This window comes from Dryobates pubescens, chromosome 29 (assembly GCF_014839835.1).
Source record: "Dryobates pubescens isolate bDryPub1 chromosome 29, bDryPub1.pri, whole genome shotgun sequence".
In the NCBI taxonomy this organism is placed as follows: Eukaryota; Metazoa; Chordata; class Aves; order Piciformes; family Picidae; genus Dryobates; species Dryobates pubescens.
Window position 1 is genome coordinate 10,343,478 of NC_071640.1, and position 19,627 is coordinate 10,363,104.

The window sequence follows — 19,627 nt, forward strand, 5'->3', positions numbered from 1 at the left end:
AGGAAAGGAAAACCAAAGGAGGTCAGCCTGTCCCAAAGAGGAGCAGGAAAGGGAGTCTGAAAAGAACCCTACTCCAGGATGCACTACCCAGGGCCTGGTGCTTGCTTCATCCCAGGCATCACCAAGACCTTGTCCATCACCATCCTCTCAGGGCAGGCAGCAGCAGTGGCAGGTCCCAAGCATTGTCCCAGGCTAGTCCTTAAGTCATGTCTGTCTTGAGGCCATGTCCAAAGCCCAGGACAAAGCTCCCTGTCACTGACAGCTACATGACACAAACCTAATCCAGAGCAAGCCTCACATCTGCAGCCCAGCTACACACAGACTGAACTCCCCCCAGGCAGGCACAGGGCTGGCACCCACAGGTTCCCTCTAGCTCTTTGCAGCCCCCAAGCAAGAGCAGTGGGAAATTCCCCAGGGGAGCTCCAGGCTCTGGTCCTGAGGACAGCTCCTTCACACCAAGCCAGAGGGCAGGCAGACCGTCCCAGAGGTGAGCAGCTTTCGTGTGGGGGTCTCACATGCTTTATTAGAGTCACATTCATCCAGAGAAGTGCAGCACGAGTGGGGACAGCCCTCTGCCCTGCCCCCACAGCTTCTGCACCCCTGTGCAAGGACAGCTGGGCTTTCAGTGGTCTCCAGCCCCCTCCAGTCACCTGCCCATGAAGCAGCTCTGGTGTGTGTTGAGCGTGGTGGTCTGGATGAACTGGCAGAGACAGGGCACGCTGCTCTGCTCCAGGTGCCCTCCTGCCACGGCCCGAGGGAGCTGCCCAGTGACCAGGAGCCGGACGTAGCACCCACTGAAGATCACCAGGAGCTGCTGGGCCATCACCTGGAAGGAGCACAGGAGGTGTCAGAGCAGAGCATCTACCTGCAGGATGCCCAATGCCAGCACAAGAGGCAGTGGTGGAAGCTGAGGCAGAGGGAGTTCCATGGAAGCAGGAGGAAGAATTACTGCACTGTGAGGGGGACAGAGCCCTGGAGCAGGCTGCCCAGGGGGGTGGTGGAGTCTCCCTCTCTGGAGATACTCAAGACCCACCTGGATGAGTTCCTGTGTGAGCTGCCCTGGGTGCTCCTGCTCTGGCAGAGGGCTTGGACTGGGTGAGCTTTGAGGTCCCTTCCAGCCCCTCCCATTCTGTGATTCTGGGACACATTAAGTACCATTTGCTCCTTCATTCAAGGACTGTCCTTGTGTGAAGGGAACAGGACAGGAGCCAACAGCATATGTAACTGTCCCAGATCCCCTTCTGGTCACACTGTCCCTGCAGGGGAGTGACATGAAATGACCAGTGAGTGGTGGGAGGCCAGAAAGCCAGGCTGTTCAGGGACCTGCCTGCTTGCCCAGTGCCTCCTGGTGCTTGTTTGTACCTGCAGACAGCCAGAGAGCTTCAATCTGCTGGATGTCACCTGCACCAACTTTGCTTAGCAACAGCAAGCAGGGAAGAGTAAAATAAATCTAAATCAGCCCTTCTGAGGCTTCTTGCTGAGCAGGAATGAGGGCACACTTGTTCCTCAGCACAGCACAAGCCTTTGAAGGCACACTCCACAGAGGAGGCATGGCCAGGCCTCATCTCCACCCTGCACACAGGCACTGGGTTCCTGTACAGACCCTGGAAGAGTTTGTCTTCCAGATGTGCAGATCCCCTGCCCCCAGCAAGGAAAAGCTCAATCCATTGGTTCCCCAAGGGTTCAGCACTAGCTGCTCAGCAGCATCAGGGCTGCAGAAGGTGTGAGTAGATCTTCAGCCTTCCAGGGGCTCCTGCTGGTGAAAAAAAAATACAGGTGTTCCCATGGGTGGTAGCAGCTGGGACAAGGTTTGGAGCTGAGGTGCCTGGGGAGGAGATTCAGCACCTCTGTCTTGCACCTCCATGAGGAGAGGCTGAGGGAGCTGGGGTTGCTTAGCCTGCAGAAGAGGAGGCTCAGGGGAGACCTTCTTGCTCTCTCCAACTCCCTGAAGGGAGGTTGTAGCCAGGTGGGGATTGGTCTCTTCTCCCAGGCAAGCAGCACCAGAACAAGAGGATACAGTCTCAAGCTGTGCCAGGGGAGGTTTAGGCTGGAGGTTAGGAAGAAGTTCTTCCCAGAAAGAGAGATTGGCCACTGGAATGTGCTGCCCAGGGAGGTGGCGGAGTCACCATCCCTGGAGGTGTTTAGGAAGAGCCTGGATGAGGCACTTGGTGCCATGGTTTAGTAGTCAGGAGGTGTTGGGTGATAGGTTGGACTTGATGATCTCAAAGGTATTTTCCAACCTGGTTAATTCTATTCTATTCTACTCTACTCTACTCCATTCTACTCTACTCTACTCCATTCTACTCTACTCTATTCTCTGGGGAGGGATCACAGGCTCACAGGATGTCAGGGGTTGGAAGGGACCCAAAGAGACCATCCAGGCCAACCCCCCTGCCAGAGCAGGACCATACAATCCAGCTCAGGTCACACAGGAACACATCCAGACAGGCCTTGAAAGGCTCCAGAGAAGGAGACTCCACAACTTCTCTGGGCAGCCTGCTCCAGGGCTCTGTGACCCTCACAGGGAAGAAGTTCCTCCTCATGTTGAGGTGGAACCTCCTGTGCTGCAGCTTACATCCATTGCTCCTTGTCCTATCCCAGGGAGCAAATGAGCAGAGCCTGTGCCCTCCCTCCTGACCCCCAGCCCTTAGCTATTTATAAGCATCTATTAAATCCCCTCTCAGTCTTCTCCTCTCCAGAGTGAACAGCCCCATGTCCCTCAGCCTCTCCTTACCAGGCAGTGCCCCACACCCCTAATAGTTCTCATTACCTCTGGTGGGCCCTCAGGAACGAGGTGGAGCAGCTCATTGCATGTCACAGGCTCTTTACTTGCTGCAGTGGATAAGAGAGGAGACTCTTCACGTGAAGCCTCCTCCTCCTCCTCCTCCTCCAGCCGTGGCTCAGGCTGAACCGCTGCCTCCAGCACCACGCAGAGCTGGTCCAGGCTGTGCCGGAGGCCTGGCTGCAAGAGAAAGAGATGTTAGGGGTCTCCAAAGGCAGGCAGCAGAGGTGTCCTGAGGACAGCTTTTAAAGGGCAGCATTTCATCCTGCATGGGTTTTTTTTCACTTCTGAGGAATTTCCAGCAGCAGCTGGGGAAGGGTCTGGAGAACAGGGCTGGGGAGGAGCAGCTGAAGGACCTGGGGCTGTTTGGTCTGGAGAAGAGGAGGCTGAGGGGAGACCTCATGGCTCTCTGCAGCTCCCTGGAAGAACATTGCAGTGAGGTGGGGATTGGTCTCTTCTCCCTAGCATCAAGTGATAGGACAAGAGGAAATGGCCTGAAGTGGAGCCAGGGGAGGGTGAGGTTTGATGTTAGGGAAAATGTCTTTGCTGCAAGAGTGGTCAGGGATTGGCACAGGCTGCCCAGGGAGGTGGTGGAGTCCCCATCCCTGCAGGTGTTCATGCCTGTGGCCATGGCACTTGGGGCCATGGGTTAGTGGCCATGGTGGTGTTGGGTTGATGCTTGGACTGGATGAGCTCAGAGGGCTTTTCCTAGCAACACAACTCCATGATTCTATGACCCCAGACCTGGCCAGGAGCCATGCCAAGCACCTGGAGCTGAGGATCTTCATCACACAGCCCTGCTGCCATCAGCTGCCTCTCGTGCTGGTGACTGCTCCCAGCACCATGGTCACAGCCTGACATGGAGAATTTGGTCTTTAAGAGCTTGAAGATCAAGCAGTATGTAGATTGGTGTCCTACTGACCATCCCCTGACCCACATCTGGCCCTTCAGCCAGGGACATGAGCAACCTTGGCATTTTTGAGGGGATGTACCCCCTCACCTCTCATGCCATGGTCAGCAAGGGCAGTTTGGTCTTTGGAGCTTTATACACCCAGAGAGGGAAAAGCACCTTCTGAAGGCCAAGAGGACAATGTTCTTACCCAGTTAACCTGGTACAGTGCCCACTTACTCCTCAGGCTATGGCATTATCTCAGGAGGACAGCTCAAGGTGTCAGCTGGCTCAAGGTGTGACACAAGCTTTCAGAATTAGCCCTTGGTTCTTGATGATTTTCCTTTATTAAACCCTTACAGTTAATTATCCAGACACTCAGGTACCAAAGCAAGCCCTGCTGCTCTGGGCACTGACACATGCAGTTCATTCCCCTCCCAGACTGTCCAGATCCCAGATCACAGCAGGGGATGCCCAGGAGGGTACTCAGGCACTTGGTTCTCCCTGCCCAACTCCATCCCACCAGAGCCAGGGCACAGGGGAGGACCTGCTGCACTCAGGATCACAGGGTATTAGGGGGTGGAAGGGACCTCCAGAGATCATCAAGTTCAAGCCCCCTGCCAGAGCAGCACCACAGAATCCAGCACAGGGCACACAGGAACACATCCAGATGGGGCTGGAAAGTCTCCACAGAAGGAGACTCCACAACCTCCCTGGGCAGCCTGCTCCAGGGCTCTGGGACCCTCACAGTGAAGAAGTTCCTCCTCATGTTGAGGTGGAACCTCCTGTGCTGGAGTTTATGCCCATTGCCCCTTGTCCTATCCCAGGGAGCAAGTGAGCAGAGCCTGTCCCTGTCCCCTCCCTCCTGACCCCCAGCCCTCAGATGTTTCTAACCATTCATTAAATCCCCTCTCAGTCTTCTCTCCAGTCTTAAACAGGTCTTTCAGCCTCTCCTCCCCAGGCAGTGCTCCAGCCCCTTCATCATCCTGGTAGCTCTCCCTTGGCCTCTCTCCAGCAGATCCCTGTCCCTCTTGAACTGGGGAGCCCAGAGCTGGATGCAATATTCCAGGTGAGGTCTCAGCAGGGCAGAGTAGAGGGCGAGGAGAACCTCCCTGGCTCTGCTGGCCACACTGCTCTGAATGCAGCCCAGGCATGACACCCCCAGCACAGCACCCCCAGCACTTACCTCTTGTGTCCTCTGCAGGTCCCTGATGTGAGCTGCCAAGGTCTGGAGGCAGTGCTCTGGGCTGAAGTGCACGAACCACAGCTGGGGTGGGCAAGTTAAGGAAGAGGTCTTCCCATGCTTCCCCCTCCACAGCCCTTAGATCTCCCTGCAGAACATGGTACAGGCCTTGGAGGAAGCTGAGCTGAGGCAGCTGCTGTCCTTGGGATGCTCAGGACTCACCAAGTAACACAGCACAGGGCTCATTCTAAGCCAAGAGCTCTGGATTAGGGCAAAACATTAAGGCAAAGGGGAGAAGAGGGCAGTGGCAGGGAAGGGAAGGACAACATTGCCCCAGAAGACAGCCAATCCTGCTTGCACAGCTCCTGCACCCTGGAGGGATGACAGCCAGGGCATTGCTCTTCACTAATCCCAGTGGCCTGGAGGCTTTAGCACAAGAAGGACATGGACCTCTTAGAGCAGGACCAGAGCAGGCTACAGTAATGCTGTGAAGCCAGGCTGAGAGAGTTGGGGTTGTTCAGCCTGGAGAAACTTCGTGGCCTTTCAGGGCTTAGAGGGCTGATCAGAAAGCTGGGGAAAGGCTTTTTAGCAGGGCCTGTTGTGACAGGATGAGGGATGATGATACTGCAGCAGACTGAGCAATCATAAACCCTTGGGTTGTATTCTGCCCTGTGGTAGCTGTGGGACATGTGGGTAAAGGTGAAGGCTCCCCTAAATCTCTGTCTTGTCCCCTAAAGGTATCTCTAAAATGCAGCAAATGAGCCTCCCCCTACCTGGTTCCTTGGCAGGACAAGAGGAAATGGCCTCAAGTTGTGCCAAGTGAGGTTTAGGTTGGACATTAGGAATAATTTCTTCCCCAAAAGGGTCGTCAAGCCCTGGCCCAGGCTGCCCAGGGCAGTGGTGGAGTCCCCATCCCTGGAGGGGTTTCAAAGCCCTGCAGGTGTGATGCTGAGGGATACAGGTTAGTGCTGAGCTGCAGACAACAATCCTAAAGGTCTCCTCCAACCTCAATGATTCTATGAATCTTCAATCTACACATTTGAAAGGGCAAAAGTGCTTGGCAGAGACAACCTTGGCTGCCAGGCCAGTGGCTGTGAAATCAAGGGCTCTGATGTGGCTGAAGCAGGGAGCCCAGGGCTGCAAATCACCTGGAGAGCAGAGGCACCCAGATGCTGCTGGCTTAGTTTGTCTCTGCAAGGCAGAGCAGGAGCTGCCAGGGACAGGGACTCTGGTGCTCTCTGTGTTGTTTGGGGTTCTTTTTCCACAGGCACAGTGCTGTCCCTCTGCTCTTAATGAGAATCATCACTGTCAGCTAAGCAGAAGGCACTTGAAGGAATAATTGCCTGTCCAAAGGCCTAATCCCACTTCAATCTCTGAGCCTCATTGTTTTTCATTGCCTGTGGGCACATCTCAATCTCCATTTATTGGAGAAGCAAAAATGCCCAATCCCTCCTGCCATCCAAGGGGAGGAACAAAATAATATCACAGAATTGTCAGGGTTGGAAGGGACCTCAAGGCTCAGCCAGCTCCAGCCCCCTGCCATGGCCAGGGACACCTCACACTGCAGCAGGTTGCTCACAGCCACCTCCAGCCTGGCTGCAAACACCTCCAGGCAGGAGGCTTCCACCACCTCCCTGGGCAACCTGTGCCAGGCTCTCACCACCCTCATGGGGAACAACTTCTTCCTCACAGCCAATCTCAATCTCCCCATTTCTACTTTTGCTCCATCCCCCCCAGTCCTATCCCTCCCTGACACCCTCAAAAGTCCCTCCCCAGCTTTCCTGTAGCCCCCTTCAGATACTGGAAGGTCACAATTAGGTCTCCTTGGAGCCTTCTCTTCTCCAGACTGCACAACCCCAGCTCCCTCAGTCTGTCCTCACAGCAGAGCAGCTCCAGCCCTCTGCTCATCCTTGTGGCTCTTCTCTGGACACCTTCCAGCACCTCCAGGTCCTTCCTGTACTGGGGGCTCCAGAACTGGACCCAGAGCACGAGCTGTGGTCTCAGCAGAGTGGAGTAGAGGGGGAGAATCCCCTCCCTGGCCCTGCTGGCTCTGCTTCTCAAAACCTAGAAATCCCATCCTCATGGACCATCTACAAAGACCTCCATGTCATGAAAGAGCTACCCAGGAGGGGCACAAATGATTCCCCATGGAAAGGATACTTGCAGGACGTTGTGTGGCCCGTCCAGGGCATCTGTGATGCCCAGTATTAAACTGTGCTTGATCAGGAGTTCATTGAGAGCTGCCAGCCTGACATCTGTATTCATGTTTATCTGTTAAAGAATGCAGGGGAAATGAGAATGCTCTGCAGCCAAGGCTGGGCCAGCCTGCAGCTACAATCTGCAGCTGGGCAATCCCAAATGCCACCTCTCTGAAAGGAAAGCAGTGGCAAGAGGAGCCTGCAATCAGGCAGGATTGTCAGCAGCCATCAGCACTGGCCAAGCCACCACTGGCAGATGGCTGTGCTGTCAGAAATCTCACTCAGGATTCCTTCTTCTATAGACAAGATGCCTGGAGTGGAATTGACTTCCAGTGTCACATTCTCTCTTCCTTCCCCAGTACTCCCCAGGTGAAGGACTCCTCTCCTGAGCCTCTCTCTGCCTGCTTTCCCCTTGGAAGCACCATTCCACAGCTGTCATCAAAGGTTTGCTCCCAAATCCATTACAGTCAGTGGATTTTGAATCAAGCCTTTCCAAGGCTGTTCTTCAGATTCCCTCCTTAGAAAATTCCATGCTGCTGTGATCCTGCAAGCAAAAGCTGACCAAAGCCAAGCAGAGGATGCTGCAGGCTGCCTGCCCTTCATGCTAATGTCATCTTCTCTCCTTCTGCTGCTCACTCTATCTCAGTTTTATAATGTTATTGCAATTTCTGTGAGTTAGGAGCTGCCTTTTCCTTCTGGACCTCCTGCAAGGCAGGTGTGGGGGGGCCAGGACCATGAGTCCACAGCTAAAAGGGTTGTCAAGGCATGGCACAGGCTGCCCAGGGCAGTGGTGGAGTCCCCATCCCCGAGGGGGTTTCAAAGCCATGGAGATAGAATAGAATAGAGTAGAGTAGAGTAGAGTAGAGTAGAGTAGAGTAGAGTAGAGTAGAGTAGAATAGAATAGAATAGAATTAACCAGGTTCCCCAGCACCATCTGATCAACTCAACCATGGCACCAAGTGCCTCATCCAGGCTCTTCATAAACACCTCCAGGGATGGGGACTCCACCACCTCCCTGGGCAGCACATTCCAACAACTAACAACTCTCTCTGGGAAGAACTTTCTCCTCACCTCCAGCCTAAACCTCCACTGGCACAGCTTGAGACTGTGTCCTCTTGTTCTGGTGCTGCTTGCCTGGGAGAAGAGACCAACCCCCAGCTGGCTACAACCTCCCTTCAGGGAGTTGGGGAGAGTAAGAAGGTCTCCCCTGAGCCTCCTCTTCTGCAGGCTAAGCAAGATGTGGTGCTGAGGGCCATGGTCTAGGGGTGATCTGACAGTCAGCAGCTGGACTGGGTGATCTTGAAAGGTCTCTTCCAACCAAAACAATTCTGTGACTCTGACTCCAGAGCACTGCAGGGACTGAAGCAAATGATGCCAGCGATGGCTGCAGGGACTGTGGTCAGAAGCAGTGCTCTGCTGCTCAGTCCTCAGGGCTTCCCACCAGCCATGGGAGTGCTCACCATGCTCTGCAAGGGTTGCTTTAGCTCCACCAGCAGCAGCAGGAGCTTTGAGACAGCCTGCCAGGCTCCAACACCTACGTTTCAGGCATTACAACACCTTCCCTGGCTGTAAACCATCCCTCGCCTCGACCTGATCTACAAGTCTGCTTCCTCCTCAGAGAGCTATGTTCCTGAGGTGCTTCCAGGAGATGTGCTGGCTCCTAGCACTTGGGTGGGAAGGAGCCCTTCTCCTTGCACATTGCATGGGCACACAGACCACCAGCCCCCTCTTACCTTCCTCTGGCGACGGTCGATAACCAGTATCACAGCCAGGGTGACCACGACGGCAGCCAGGGTCACCAGCACGCTGGCCTCCCAGTAGCGGCCAAAGGAGCACAGCTGGACTGTGGAGTACATGTTTGTCCAGACAGACACATAGAAAACCTGGAAAACCCATGGAGGCTGATGAGAGAAGGGCTCTGCAGAGGCACCTTGCCAGGCTGGACAGATGGGCAGAGTCCAACAGGATGGCATTCAACAAGTCCAAGTGCCAGGGGCTGCACTTTGGCCACAGCAACCCCAGGCAGAGCTACAGGCTGGGGGCAGAGTGGCTGAGAGCAGCCAGGCAAAAAGGGACCTGGGGGCACTGGTTGACAGTAGGCTGAACATGAGCCAGCAGTGTGCCCAGAGGGCCAAGAAGGCCAAGGGCATCCTGGCCTGCATCAAGAGTAGTGCGGCCAGCAGGAGCAGGGAAGTCCTTGTGCCCTGTGCTCAGCACTGCTTAGGCCACACCTTGAGTCCTGTGTCCAGTTCTGGGCTCCTCAATTTAAGGACATTGAGAGACTTGAAGGTGTCCAGAGTAGGGCAACAAGGCTGGGGAGGGGTCTGGAGCACAGCCCTGTGAGGAGAGGCTGAGGGAGCTGGGGTTGCTTAGCCTGCAGAAGAGGAGGCTCAGGGGAGACCTTCTTGCTCTCTCCAACTCCCTGAAGGGAGGTTGTAGCCAGGTGGGGGTTGGTCTCTTCTCCCAGGCAAGCAGCCCCAGAACAAGAGGACACAGTCTCAAGCTGTGCCAGGGGAAGTTTAGACTGGAGGTGAGGAGAAAGTTCTTCCCAGCAAGAGAGTTTGGCCATGGGAATGTGCTGCCCAGGGAGGTGGTGGAGTCCCCATCCCTGGAGGTGTTCAGGAAGAGCCTGGCTGAGGTGCCATGGTTGAGTTGATCAGATGGTGCTGGGTGATAGGTTGGACTTGATGATCTCTGAGGTCTTTTCCAACCTGGGTAATTCTGTATCCTGTACAAAGATTCTGTGAGCTGGGATTTCCAAAGGAGCCCACTAGAATGGGTGACAAGCAGTTATCTCCTCCTCTCCCAAACCTCCCTTCCTCCCTGAGCACAAGAACCCCAGGTGCAGGTCATGATGCATCTCAGCACATCCCTGGCAAGCCTTCATGAGCCCCCCACCTCCCCACCCCCTCCCCAGTCCTCACCACAGCCACGGCAATCTGGAAGGCCCTGGAGTTGTAGAACATGTACCTCCTCACTTCAGGCTTCAGGACAGCATCCTGGAGCAACCTTCTCCACTGCTCTGCTGCCACCTGCTCAGGGAGCAAACAGCAAACTAGAGCCACCCACCAGCTTTGGCCTCCTAGTCCCATCAGGACTACTTTGGGCAGTCACCGTGGGGGCACTGCCACCCAAAGCTGTGTCCCAGAGCAGCCTCCCACAGAGCACACCTCCAGTCTCATCCATACAGCTGTCACAGCCCCCAAACTCCTGGTCCTGCCCCATTTGCAGTGAGTAATGTCTGCCTGGGAAGTGCAGGGAAGGTCACAAGAGAAAGCCACTTTTTAATGGCAAAGGATGAGACAAGACAGATTGTGCCAGGGAGGTCCCAGCAGAGCGACTTTCAAAGGTGTTGAATGGGCTTCCTCCTGCAGGTTTAATCCAAGGTCACTGCAGCTGGCTTTCAGGCCATGGGGAACAGGCTGAAGCAACTCTCAGCAGCCTGTGATGTGGTTGCAAGAGCAAGGGAGGTGCAGGGAACCTTCACTCCCACGTGGTCCCCAGGGCAGATAACGCAGGAGGAGCTTACCTGAACCCCAAGGGACTTCAGCTTCTCTGTGCAAAGCTCCATGTCAAAGGAGGTGGCTGAGCAGCTGTTGTCCATGCTGAGCACCATGAGCACCTGGCCATTGAGGGGTTCTGCAAGAGCCCCAAGCTATCATGAGCACAGCTCTGGCATGGGGTTTTCTCCTAGAAGCTAAGGAGTACCTGGCAAAAGGAAGGCTGAGGAACATGGACACCCATGACCTGTTCCGAATGGGTCCAGAATCCCCCACTGGACATTTCTGAGGACACCACGAGGTGCTTTGCAGGCAGCCTACTACTGTCTCCTGTAAGGAAACAACCCAAGGAAAGGCAGGGACCCCCAAATACATTCCAGGAATGAGCAGTCAGAGATAACAGGATGCTCAGATCTTCAGCAGGATCATGTCTTGCCTCACTGTCTTGCCTCACAATGGACTCAAGCTGCTGGGTGCTGCTGAGGTTATCTGCCTCTTGGAGAGACCCCTCCTTGCCCACCCACCCCAAGCAAAAGCTTGAACAATCCAATTGAAATGCTTTCCAACAACCACATTGTCTGGGATGTGGAAGGGCTGCCCTGGAGAATCATAGAACCATAGAATTGTCAGGGCTGGAAGGGAGCTCAAGGCTCAGCCAGTTCCACCCCCCCTGCCATGGCCAGGGACACCTCACACTACAGCAGGTTGCTCACAGCCACATCCAGCCTGGCTGCAAACACCTCCAGGCAGGAGGCTGCCACCACCTCCCTGGGCAACCTGTGCCAGGCTCTCACCACCCTCCTGGGGAACAACTTCTTCCTAACATCCAATCTCAATCTCCCCATTTCTAGGTTTGCTCCATCCCCCCCAGTCCTATCCCTCCCTGACACCCTCAAAAGTCCCTCCCCAGCCTTCTTGTAGCCCCCTTCAGATACTGGAAGGCCACAATTAGGTCTGCTCAGAGCCTTCTCTTCTCCAGACTGAACAACCCCAACTCCCTCAGTCTGTCCTCAGAGCAGAGCAGCTCCAGCCCTCTGCTCATCCTCGTGGCCCTTCTCTGGACACTTTCCAGCACCTCCAGATCCTTCCTGTAATAGCAGAATGAGCCTCATAGGTCTTCCAGCATCCAGGTCCCCATTCCAACAGAGATCCTGGGCAGCTCAAGGCCTTCATCTTCCCAGTTTTAGCTAGGGCCAGGATCAGAGCTGTAATCTAGACACCCAGGTTGCAGTCAGGAGCACAGAAAGTGTGAGGACAGCCTGTCCTAGATTTGAGGAGCAGGCTGCTGAGAGCTGAGACAGAGCGGTCTTGGAGAGGCACAGGAGAGCTGTGATCTCCAGGCATCCCATCTGGCACTCAGCTAGAGTTTATACAAGCTGTGCTGTGCCAAGAGGAAGAGATCAGATCTAAGGCAGTGGGTGGTTCAGGTGAGATCCTGGTTCTCTGAAGCCTTTCACCCAGCTCTGCAGCTTTGCTCCCACCTCGCTGATCTGGGGCCAGCCAGGAGTCCCCTGGGCTGCTCCAGCTGACACTGCTCAGTGCTCCCCCAGGCTGCTGTGCTGGCAGAGACACACCATGCACTCTCCTCTCCCTTCCCTGCCACCTTTGACCTCCACCTTCATCACCTCTTCCCTGCTCAGGAGCAGGAGATGCCAAGGGAGAGGAGGCACTCACATTACAGCAGGGTGTGACTGCGTGGAGTCCAAAAGGGAAGTGCAGACACATCTGAAGCCTCCAGGATAAGAAGGTCTTCTTTGTCTGCTGAGGTTTATCTCCTCCTGGCACAGAGCAGTGGAGGTGGGGAGTATAAGGCAAGAATGGAAACAAATAGTCTCAGCCTTGGGCTCAGCTCTCCTGCTCTCCATGGCTGCTGTGGGGAGGCTTCACCTGGATTACTGTGGCCAACTCTCAGGCCCCCAACACAAGAGGGACATGAGGATACAGAGATGATCAGAGGGCTGGAGCACTGCTCCTACAGAAAGGCTGGAAGGATTGGGGCTGTTCAGCCTGGAGAAAAGAAGGTTCTTGGAGAGACCTTATAGCTACATTTCAATACCTGAAAGGGACCTGCAGGCAGGCTGGGGAGGGGCTGTTTAGAAGGGCCTGTGGTGACAGGACAAGGGGCAATGGAGCAGGGCAGAGTTAGGCTGGACATCAGGAGGAAGTTGAACACTTCCAGGGAGAGGGCATCCACAACCTCCCTGGGCAGTGTCTCCTCTTGCAGTGCCTCCCCACCCCCAGGGTGAAGAATTTCTTCCTAAGGTCTAATCTAAATCCCTCCTCTTTCAATTTAAAGCCATCCCTCCCCATCCTATCACGACACTTCCTGATAAAGTCCCTCCCCAGCCTTCCTGCAGGCTCCCTTTAAATACTGGGGGACCACAGCACAGTCTGACTGGAGCTGCCTGCTTACCTTTCACCCACTGCAGGGATCCTTCCTTCAAATCACTCTTCCAGTAGAGGATGGAGGAGAGGGAGCCCTTTCGCTCAGTTCCAGCAGCCTGGCTGTTCTGTGCCATGCTGAAGGTGCCTCTCCTCGAGGCCCTCAGTGTGGTGCTGTCAGAAGTTCAGCACGTTGTCTCTCCAGCCCCAGGCAGGCAGCCTGCTCTCTTCCTCGGGGAGCAGATGGTGAAACCCTCAGTCACACTCCCACTGATGCCTTCCTCGAGGTCCTGCTTTCCATGAGCCAGGAGGCATGCTCTAGCCCTGAAAAGGGGAAGAGGAAATCCCATGGCTTGCAGAGGGAGCAAATGAAGGGTAAGAGCCACTTGGGTGTACTCTGCCCTTTGGACCCCGCTCCCATGAGCAGGTTGTCACCAGGCAGGTGTTGGGCAGCCACAAGAGCAGCAGGCACAGGCTCACCTTCTGCTGCAGTCACCTTTTCTTGTGCTGAAGGTGGAAAAGTTACCCTTAAGCAGGCCTTCAATTAGCCCAACATCCTTACATCTGCAACTTTTGTGAACAGCTACTCAAAGAGCAGGCAGGATCCCTCCTTGTGCAGCCAGCAGATGCTTTGCTACTGCTGTCCTGGGGAAGGTGGAGCTGTGCCTCCCAGGAAGGGAAGCACCCTGCTCCCTGGTGCCTTGGGCAATTCCCAGCACATGAAGAAGCAGTGCAGATATGGAGGGAAACTGCATCTGCTGAAGGCAGAGGCAAGCAGGAGCTCTTGCCCAGTAGCAGTGAAGCCTTTCAGGGTTTAAGAAAGATGTTGAGATGCTGGAAGGTGTCCAGAGAAGGGCAACAAAGCTGGGGAGGGGTCTGGAGCACAGCCCTACAAGGAGAGGCTGAGGGAGCTGGGGTTGCTTAGCCTGCAGAAGAGGAGGCTCAGGGGAGACCTTCTTGCTCTCTCCAACTCCCTGAAGGGAGGTTGTAGCCAGCTGGGGGTTGGTCTCTTCTCCCAGGCAAGGAGCACCAGAACAAGAGGACACAGTCTCAAGCTGTGCCAGGGGAGGTTTAGACTGGAGGTGAGGAGAAAGTCCTTCCCAGCAAGAGAGATTGGCCATGGGAATGTGCTGCCCAGGGAGGTGGTGGAGTCACCGTCCCTGGAGGTGTTTAGGAAGAGCCTGGCTGAGGCACTTGGTGCCATGGTTGAGTTGATCAGATGGTGTTGGGTGACAGGTTGGACTTGATGATCTTGAAGATCTTTTCCAACCTGCTTAATTCTATTCTATTCTATTCTATTCTATTCTATTCTATTCTATTCTATTCTATTCTATTCTATTCTATTCTGTTCTGTTCTGTTCTATTCTATTCTGTTCCATTCCATTCCACTCCACTCCACTCCATTCTGCTTTCCTTTCCCCTCTCTTTTGCTCTCTGGGTGGTGCCAGTAGCCATCCCCACAGCAGGCTCCGTGCCCGTGGGCTTTCCAGGCAGATGCTGCTGACGTAGGTCTCTAACCTACTGCCAGGACCTGTGGGTGGTTATTAAAGCAAGTGCTTGAAGACTGACATTTACTTTTCAATTATCTTCCCCTCACGTGGCTCAGCCCCCACCAGGCTGGCTCTCCAAAGCTAGCATTCACTTTCCAACCTCCCCTCGCTCTTCCCTGTGCACCAGGAGTTTGTTGCTGTCTCTGGGTGCAAGGGATCCTCTCAGAGGTCTTCTGCTCCCCTTCCAAAGAGGATTGCTTTGGCTTTGACTGGTGGTGGTTGCTGCAGCTGCCCCTTTGCACAAAGCCAGGGCAGTCGCTGGCTGAAGGATCAGAAAGGCAACTGAAGCGAGAGAAAAGCCACCAAAGCTGGTTCAGGGATCATCAGAAATTAAACTGAGGCGACAGAAACACCACCAAAGCCTCTCCCAGTTGCAGAAAACACTTGCAGAGGGCTGGAAACTCACAGGTAGGGGAACCAAGCCATGGCAGATGTGGCACAAGAGGCGTGAAGTATCTATGTGTGCATGGACACAGCACCTGCTCTGCACCGCTGCAGGCGAGGAGTGATGCTGCTGTACCTAGAGTTTGGCTCTTCTGTGTGATCTCCTTGCTGAGCATAGGCTTCCACATGGTACAGAGCACCTCTCCCAGCACCAAAGGTGGATTCACACAGTGAATGTCTCACTGCTCTCCCTCTTTTGCCTTCCATCCTTTCAGGTTACCATCAAAGAGACAGCGAGACAAAAAGCAAGACAAAAAAAAAGCCAGCAGCAAAGCAAACAGTGAAAAACCAGAGGAAACAAGAGAAAAAGCTAATTAAAACCTCCCACCCTTTTGTTGCTGCTGTCACATTAAGTTAGGGATGAATCAAGGCTCTCTTTGGTTCAGATGTTGAGAATTTTGTGTCTGTAGAGGACAGTCCTCAGGAGATGACAGCAAAGGGTGCAGCGGGGTGAGAGCAGCTCAGCCTCCCCCAGCCTGCTGAGGAGCTGCAGGAGGGAAGGAGGCTCCTCCAGCCAGGGCCAGCTCCTTGGCAAAGGCAGCTGGGCTTTTATCTCTTGGTGCAGCACAGACCTGGCTTGGCTCTGTTGCCTTTTACTCCAGAGCAACTGCCTGTTTCTGGGGATAGGTCCTCCCCAAATCTGCCTCTGCCACCTCATGTGCTAGCACGAGGGGCATCTTCTTAGCCCCTGCACGTCCCAGGCTCTGTCTCTCCCCACATCTCTTCCTATTCTTTGTGCAGTTCCAGCGTCTCTCTGGTGACTCTCACTCCTTCAAGCTACAGACCTTCTTTTTAGGACACCTCCAAGTCAAGCTGAAGAGCAGAGAAGCTTTCTGCTTAATTTCTTGAGCAGAGGCTTACCTGGTCCAGCTCACCTCCTGGTCCTGGGAAGCCAGCTTCACTCCCTCTTCTTCTTCCTCCTCACAGTCCTTCAGCTGCCATTATCCTGCTCTGCACTTCCCAGGTGCCAGAGTGTCCCACCACCGAGTGGGGAGGGTGCTGCGCTCCCTGTGTCTCCCAGGGACCACAGACTAAGCAGGCACTGCTCACTCAAGACAAGCAGCCTGCACCTCCACACTCATTACCCTGAGCTGCAAGCACCAACTTGCAAAATCTCCCCTGTGCATGTGACTTTTCCCCTAAGCTGGTTTCAGAGGCATAGTTTTAACCCTCTAGAGCGCCTCAGAAGTGCTTCCCCACCACAGGCACAGCCACGGGAGGAGATCACAGCCGGGAGTTATCCTCACCTTTTGCAGGGTGTGTGTGGGGGGGTCCAGGGCTGGAGCCTAAAAGGCTGTGAAGAGCTGAGGAGGGCTGCAGAGAGCAGGCTCTCCTCAATCAACAGGGCAGGACTGGCGGAGTGCAAATCCCAAGGTTGCATCAGATTAGTTGCCTTGAGCCGAAGCCAAGCACCGGTGGCAGGGCTGGGGAAATCAGAAGAGGCGAGGGAAGGTCTCAAGGCTGAGAACAGGTCACTATATTTAGCCCAAGGCCGTATGCAGAAGGAAGCAGGGACGGCACGCAGGGTGGGAGCTGCTGCTGCCTCGAAACAAAAGGCTGTGCTGATGGGAGAGGGGCTGAGACGTTCCTCCTTTCATCTCCAGCTGCTGGACTCGGAAGAAAAGCAGGAGGCTCAGACAGACCCTCCAGAACAGCTTCACGAGCTGGAGAAGTCATTTGCTTGCATGCAAAAAGGCAGCGCTGAGAGACACCGCAGGGAAGAGGAATCACTAGCCTGGGAATCGCGGGTTTAGGGCTCACCGAACGCTGGAAGATCCATGGAGGGCAGGGCTCGAGTCTCTCAGGGAGTCTCAGTGAATGGTTCAAAAGTGAAAAAGGAAAAGAGAGGCAGCTGGGCTGCAGTGTGCACTCCCTGCAGCAAACGCTGCTCTGCTCCGGGAGGGAGGAAATCCTTCAGCCCTGCTTGCTTCAGACATTGCTGAGCAATGAGTTCATTGCATCACGCGGCTGCATGGGCAAGAGACCTGACTGCAAAGCCACTTACCCACACGGCATCCTGTTCCACTGGGAACTGCCAGCTCCCACAGCCCAGGTGCTGAGAAAATCCAGGTCAGGCTGCTGCCTCTTGCCACTAGCTCAAGGCCCAGCTCAAATCCCCACCCAAGCTAGGACCATGCAAAGCTTCAGGTGCTGTCGCGGGTGCTCCTCATCAAAAGCTTTGGCTGGGTTTCCTCCTCTCCCTGCCAAGGCAAGGGAGCCTGACAGAGCGGGGGATTGTAACCACCAAAGTGCTTAGAGAGAGCCCCAGGCGAAACTCGGTGGGGGCAATGAACTTGAAAGCAGCCTCCATAATCACCTGCAGCGCTCACACCACACACCTCTGGTTTGGCAAGACCTGCCTGTATGGGCTGCTCTTGGCACCACCACCTCAGCCCAGCAGCACAAGCACAAAAGTCCTGCTGGCCTGGGAAGGGCACAGCAAGAGAAAAACAAACCCCAAGCCCAAACCCACAACCCCCAAGCACAGAAAGAAAGCCCAAGTTTAAATCAATGCAAAAGGAGCCAAAAAAAGGCCACACAGCATTAACCCTTCAGGACCTCCTGAAGGGCTCTTCAGGACCTCTGGAAGACCTTCTTGCTCTCTCCAACTACCTGAAGGGAGGTTGGAGCCAGGTGGGGGTTGGTCTCTTCTCCCAGCCAACCAGCCCTAGAACAAGAGGACACAGTCTCAAGCTGTGCCAGGGGAGGTTCAGGCTGGAGGTGAGGAGAAAGTTCTTCCCAGAAAGAATTGGCCATTGGGATGTGCTGCCCAGGGAGGTGGTGGAGTCACCATCCCTGGAGGTATGGACATGGCACTTGGAGCCATGGTTTAGGTGTCAGGAGGTGTTAGATATTAGGTTGGACTTGATGATCTCTGAGGTCTTTTGCAACCTGGTTGATTCTATGATTCTATGATTCTAGATGTGTTGCAGTGGGTTGCCAGGTAGCCAGGGGCTCCCCGAGCTGCTCCCATCAAGCAGAGTGCTCCCATGGCTGCATCTTCAGTGCACAAACCATGGAATCATAGAATCATGGAATCAGTAAGGATGGAAAAGACCTCACAGATCATCAAGTCCAACTTATCACCTAACACTTCCTGACAACTAAACCATGGCTCTAAGTGCCACATCCAATCCCTTTTTGAACACCTCCAGGGATGGTGACTCCACCACCTCCCTGGGCAGCACATCCCAATGGCCAATCTCTCTTGCTGGGAAGAATTTCTTCCTCACCTCCAGCCTAAACATCCCCTGGCACAGCTTGAGACTGTGTCCTCTTGTTCTGGTGCTGCTTGCCTGGGAGAAGAGACCAACCCCCACCTGGCTCCAACCTCCCTTCAGGGAGTTGGAGAGAGCAAGAAGGTCTCCCCTGAGCCTCCTCTTCTGCAGGCTAAGCACCCCCAGCTCCCTCAGCCTCTCCTCCCAGGGCTGTGCTCCAGACCCCTCCTTGCCCTTCTCTGGAGCCCCTTCTGCTGGGCTCCCATCTACCAGCCCTGCTGATGGGTGGGGGCAAGAAAGGGGAAGGAATGATGAAGCAGCACTTTTTGGTGGCAAACTCAAGCAGCATACCTGCTTGAGCATCAGGTTAGACAATTACAGAATGGTTTGGGTGGGAAGGGACCTTTAAAAAAGAAAGAGTAATTGGCCATGGGAATGTGCTGCCCAGGGAGGTGGTGGAGTCCCCATCCCTGGAGGTGTTCAGAAAAGGCTTGGATGTGGCACTTGGAGCCATGGTTTAGTTGTCAGGAGGTGTCAGGTATTAGGTGATAGGTTGGACTGGATGATCTCTGAGGTCTTTTCCAGCCTGGCTGATTCTGTGATTCTGTGATGCCTCTATGATTCCACAGTCTGTCACCTCACAGAATCACAGAATCAGCCAGGTTGGAAACAGCCTCAGAGATCATGGAGTCCAACCTATCACCCAACACCATCTGATCAACTAAACCATGGCACCAAGTGTACCAACTCACTGCACAGTGGTGGCTTCATTTCAACCCCCAAACACCTGCCAGCTCTGGGGGAGCTCCCCCTCACCCCTCAGTTTCTGTGGTGCCAAAGAGCTGGCTATGGGCTGCTGGTGGTTGTGTGTTTGGTTGCTGGGGACGGGGTTTGATTGCACCTTTCTGAGTTCAGCTTTACTCTGCTCTTCAGGAAGTCTCAAGCTGTTGCTTTCAGAATGCTTCTGCCATTTGTCAAGATCATTTTGAATTGTAATTCAGTCCCCTGCACTGCTTGCATCTCCTCCCAGCTTGGTGCCCCTGGACATCTATAATAACTGTACTCTCTATTCCATCAGGCTGCATCAATGAATACATTACAGAGAACCTGCTTCCAGGAGAAACAATGTCTGCTCTTTGAAGTGCTTCCTCAAACTGGCAGTCACACTACCACCTCCTGGCCCCTCTCCTTGGGGACAGCCTCCTTCTCAGCTGTGTATTTCATCTCTGAGATGCTTGCACTGCTTGATGATCGCTGCTGGTACATTGAGACAGGTTGTAAGACATGGACCTGCAGGAGCGGGGCCAGAGGAGGCCACAGCAATGGAGGTGCTGGAAGGTGTCCAGAGAAGGGCCACGAGGATGAGCAGAGGGCTGGAGCTGCTCTGCTGTGAGGACAGACTGAGGGAGTTGGGGCTGTGCAGTCTGGAGAAGGCTCCAAGGAGACCTAATTGTGGTCTTCCAGTATCTGCAGGGGGCTAC

The 19,627-nt window shown here is 54.6% G+C and overlaps 1 protein-coding gene across 1 annotated transcript; it reads right to left on the reverse strand.

Moving 5' to 3' along the window:
- Positions 1-611: 611 nt before the first annotated feature.
- Positions 612-13,086, reverse strand: TMEM268 (transmembrane protein 268). The gene is made up of 8 exons (XM_009907094.2): positions 12,966-13,086; positions 10,582-10,691; positions 9,977-10,084; positions 8,786-8,935; positions 7,015-7,125; positions 4,858-4,938; positions 2,771-2,962; positions 612-826 (listed from the first exon to the last, which is right to left on the reverse strand). Exons 1-8 carry the CDS (start codon positions 13,069-13,071, stop codon positions 647-649), a joined length of 1,038 nt encoding a protein of 345 aa, XP_009905396.2. The 5' UTR covers positions 13,072-13,086; the 3' UTR covers positions 612-646.
- Between the last annotated feature and the right edge of the window lie 6,541 nt (positions 13,087-19,627).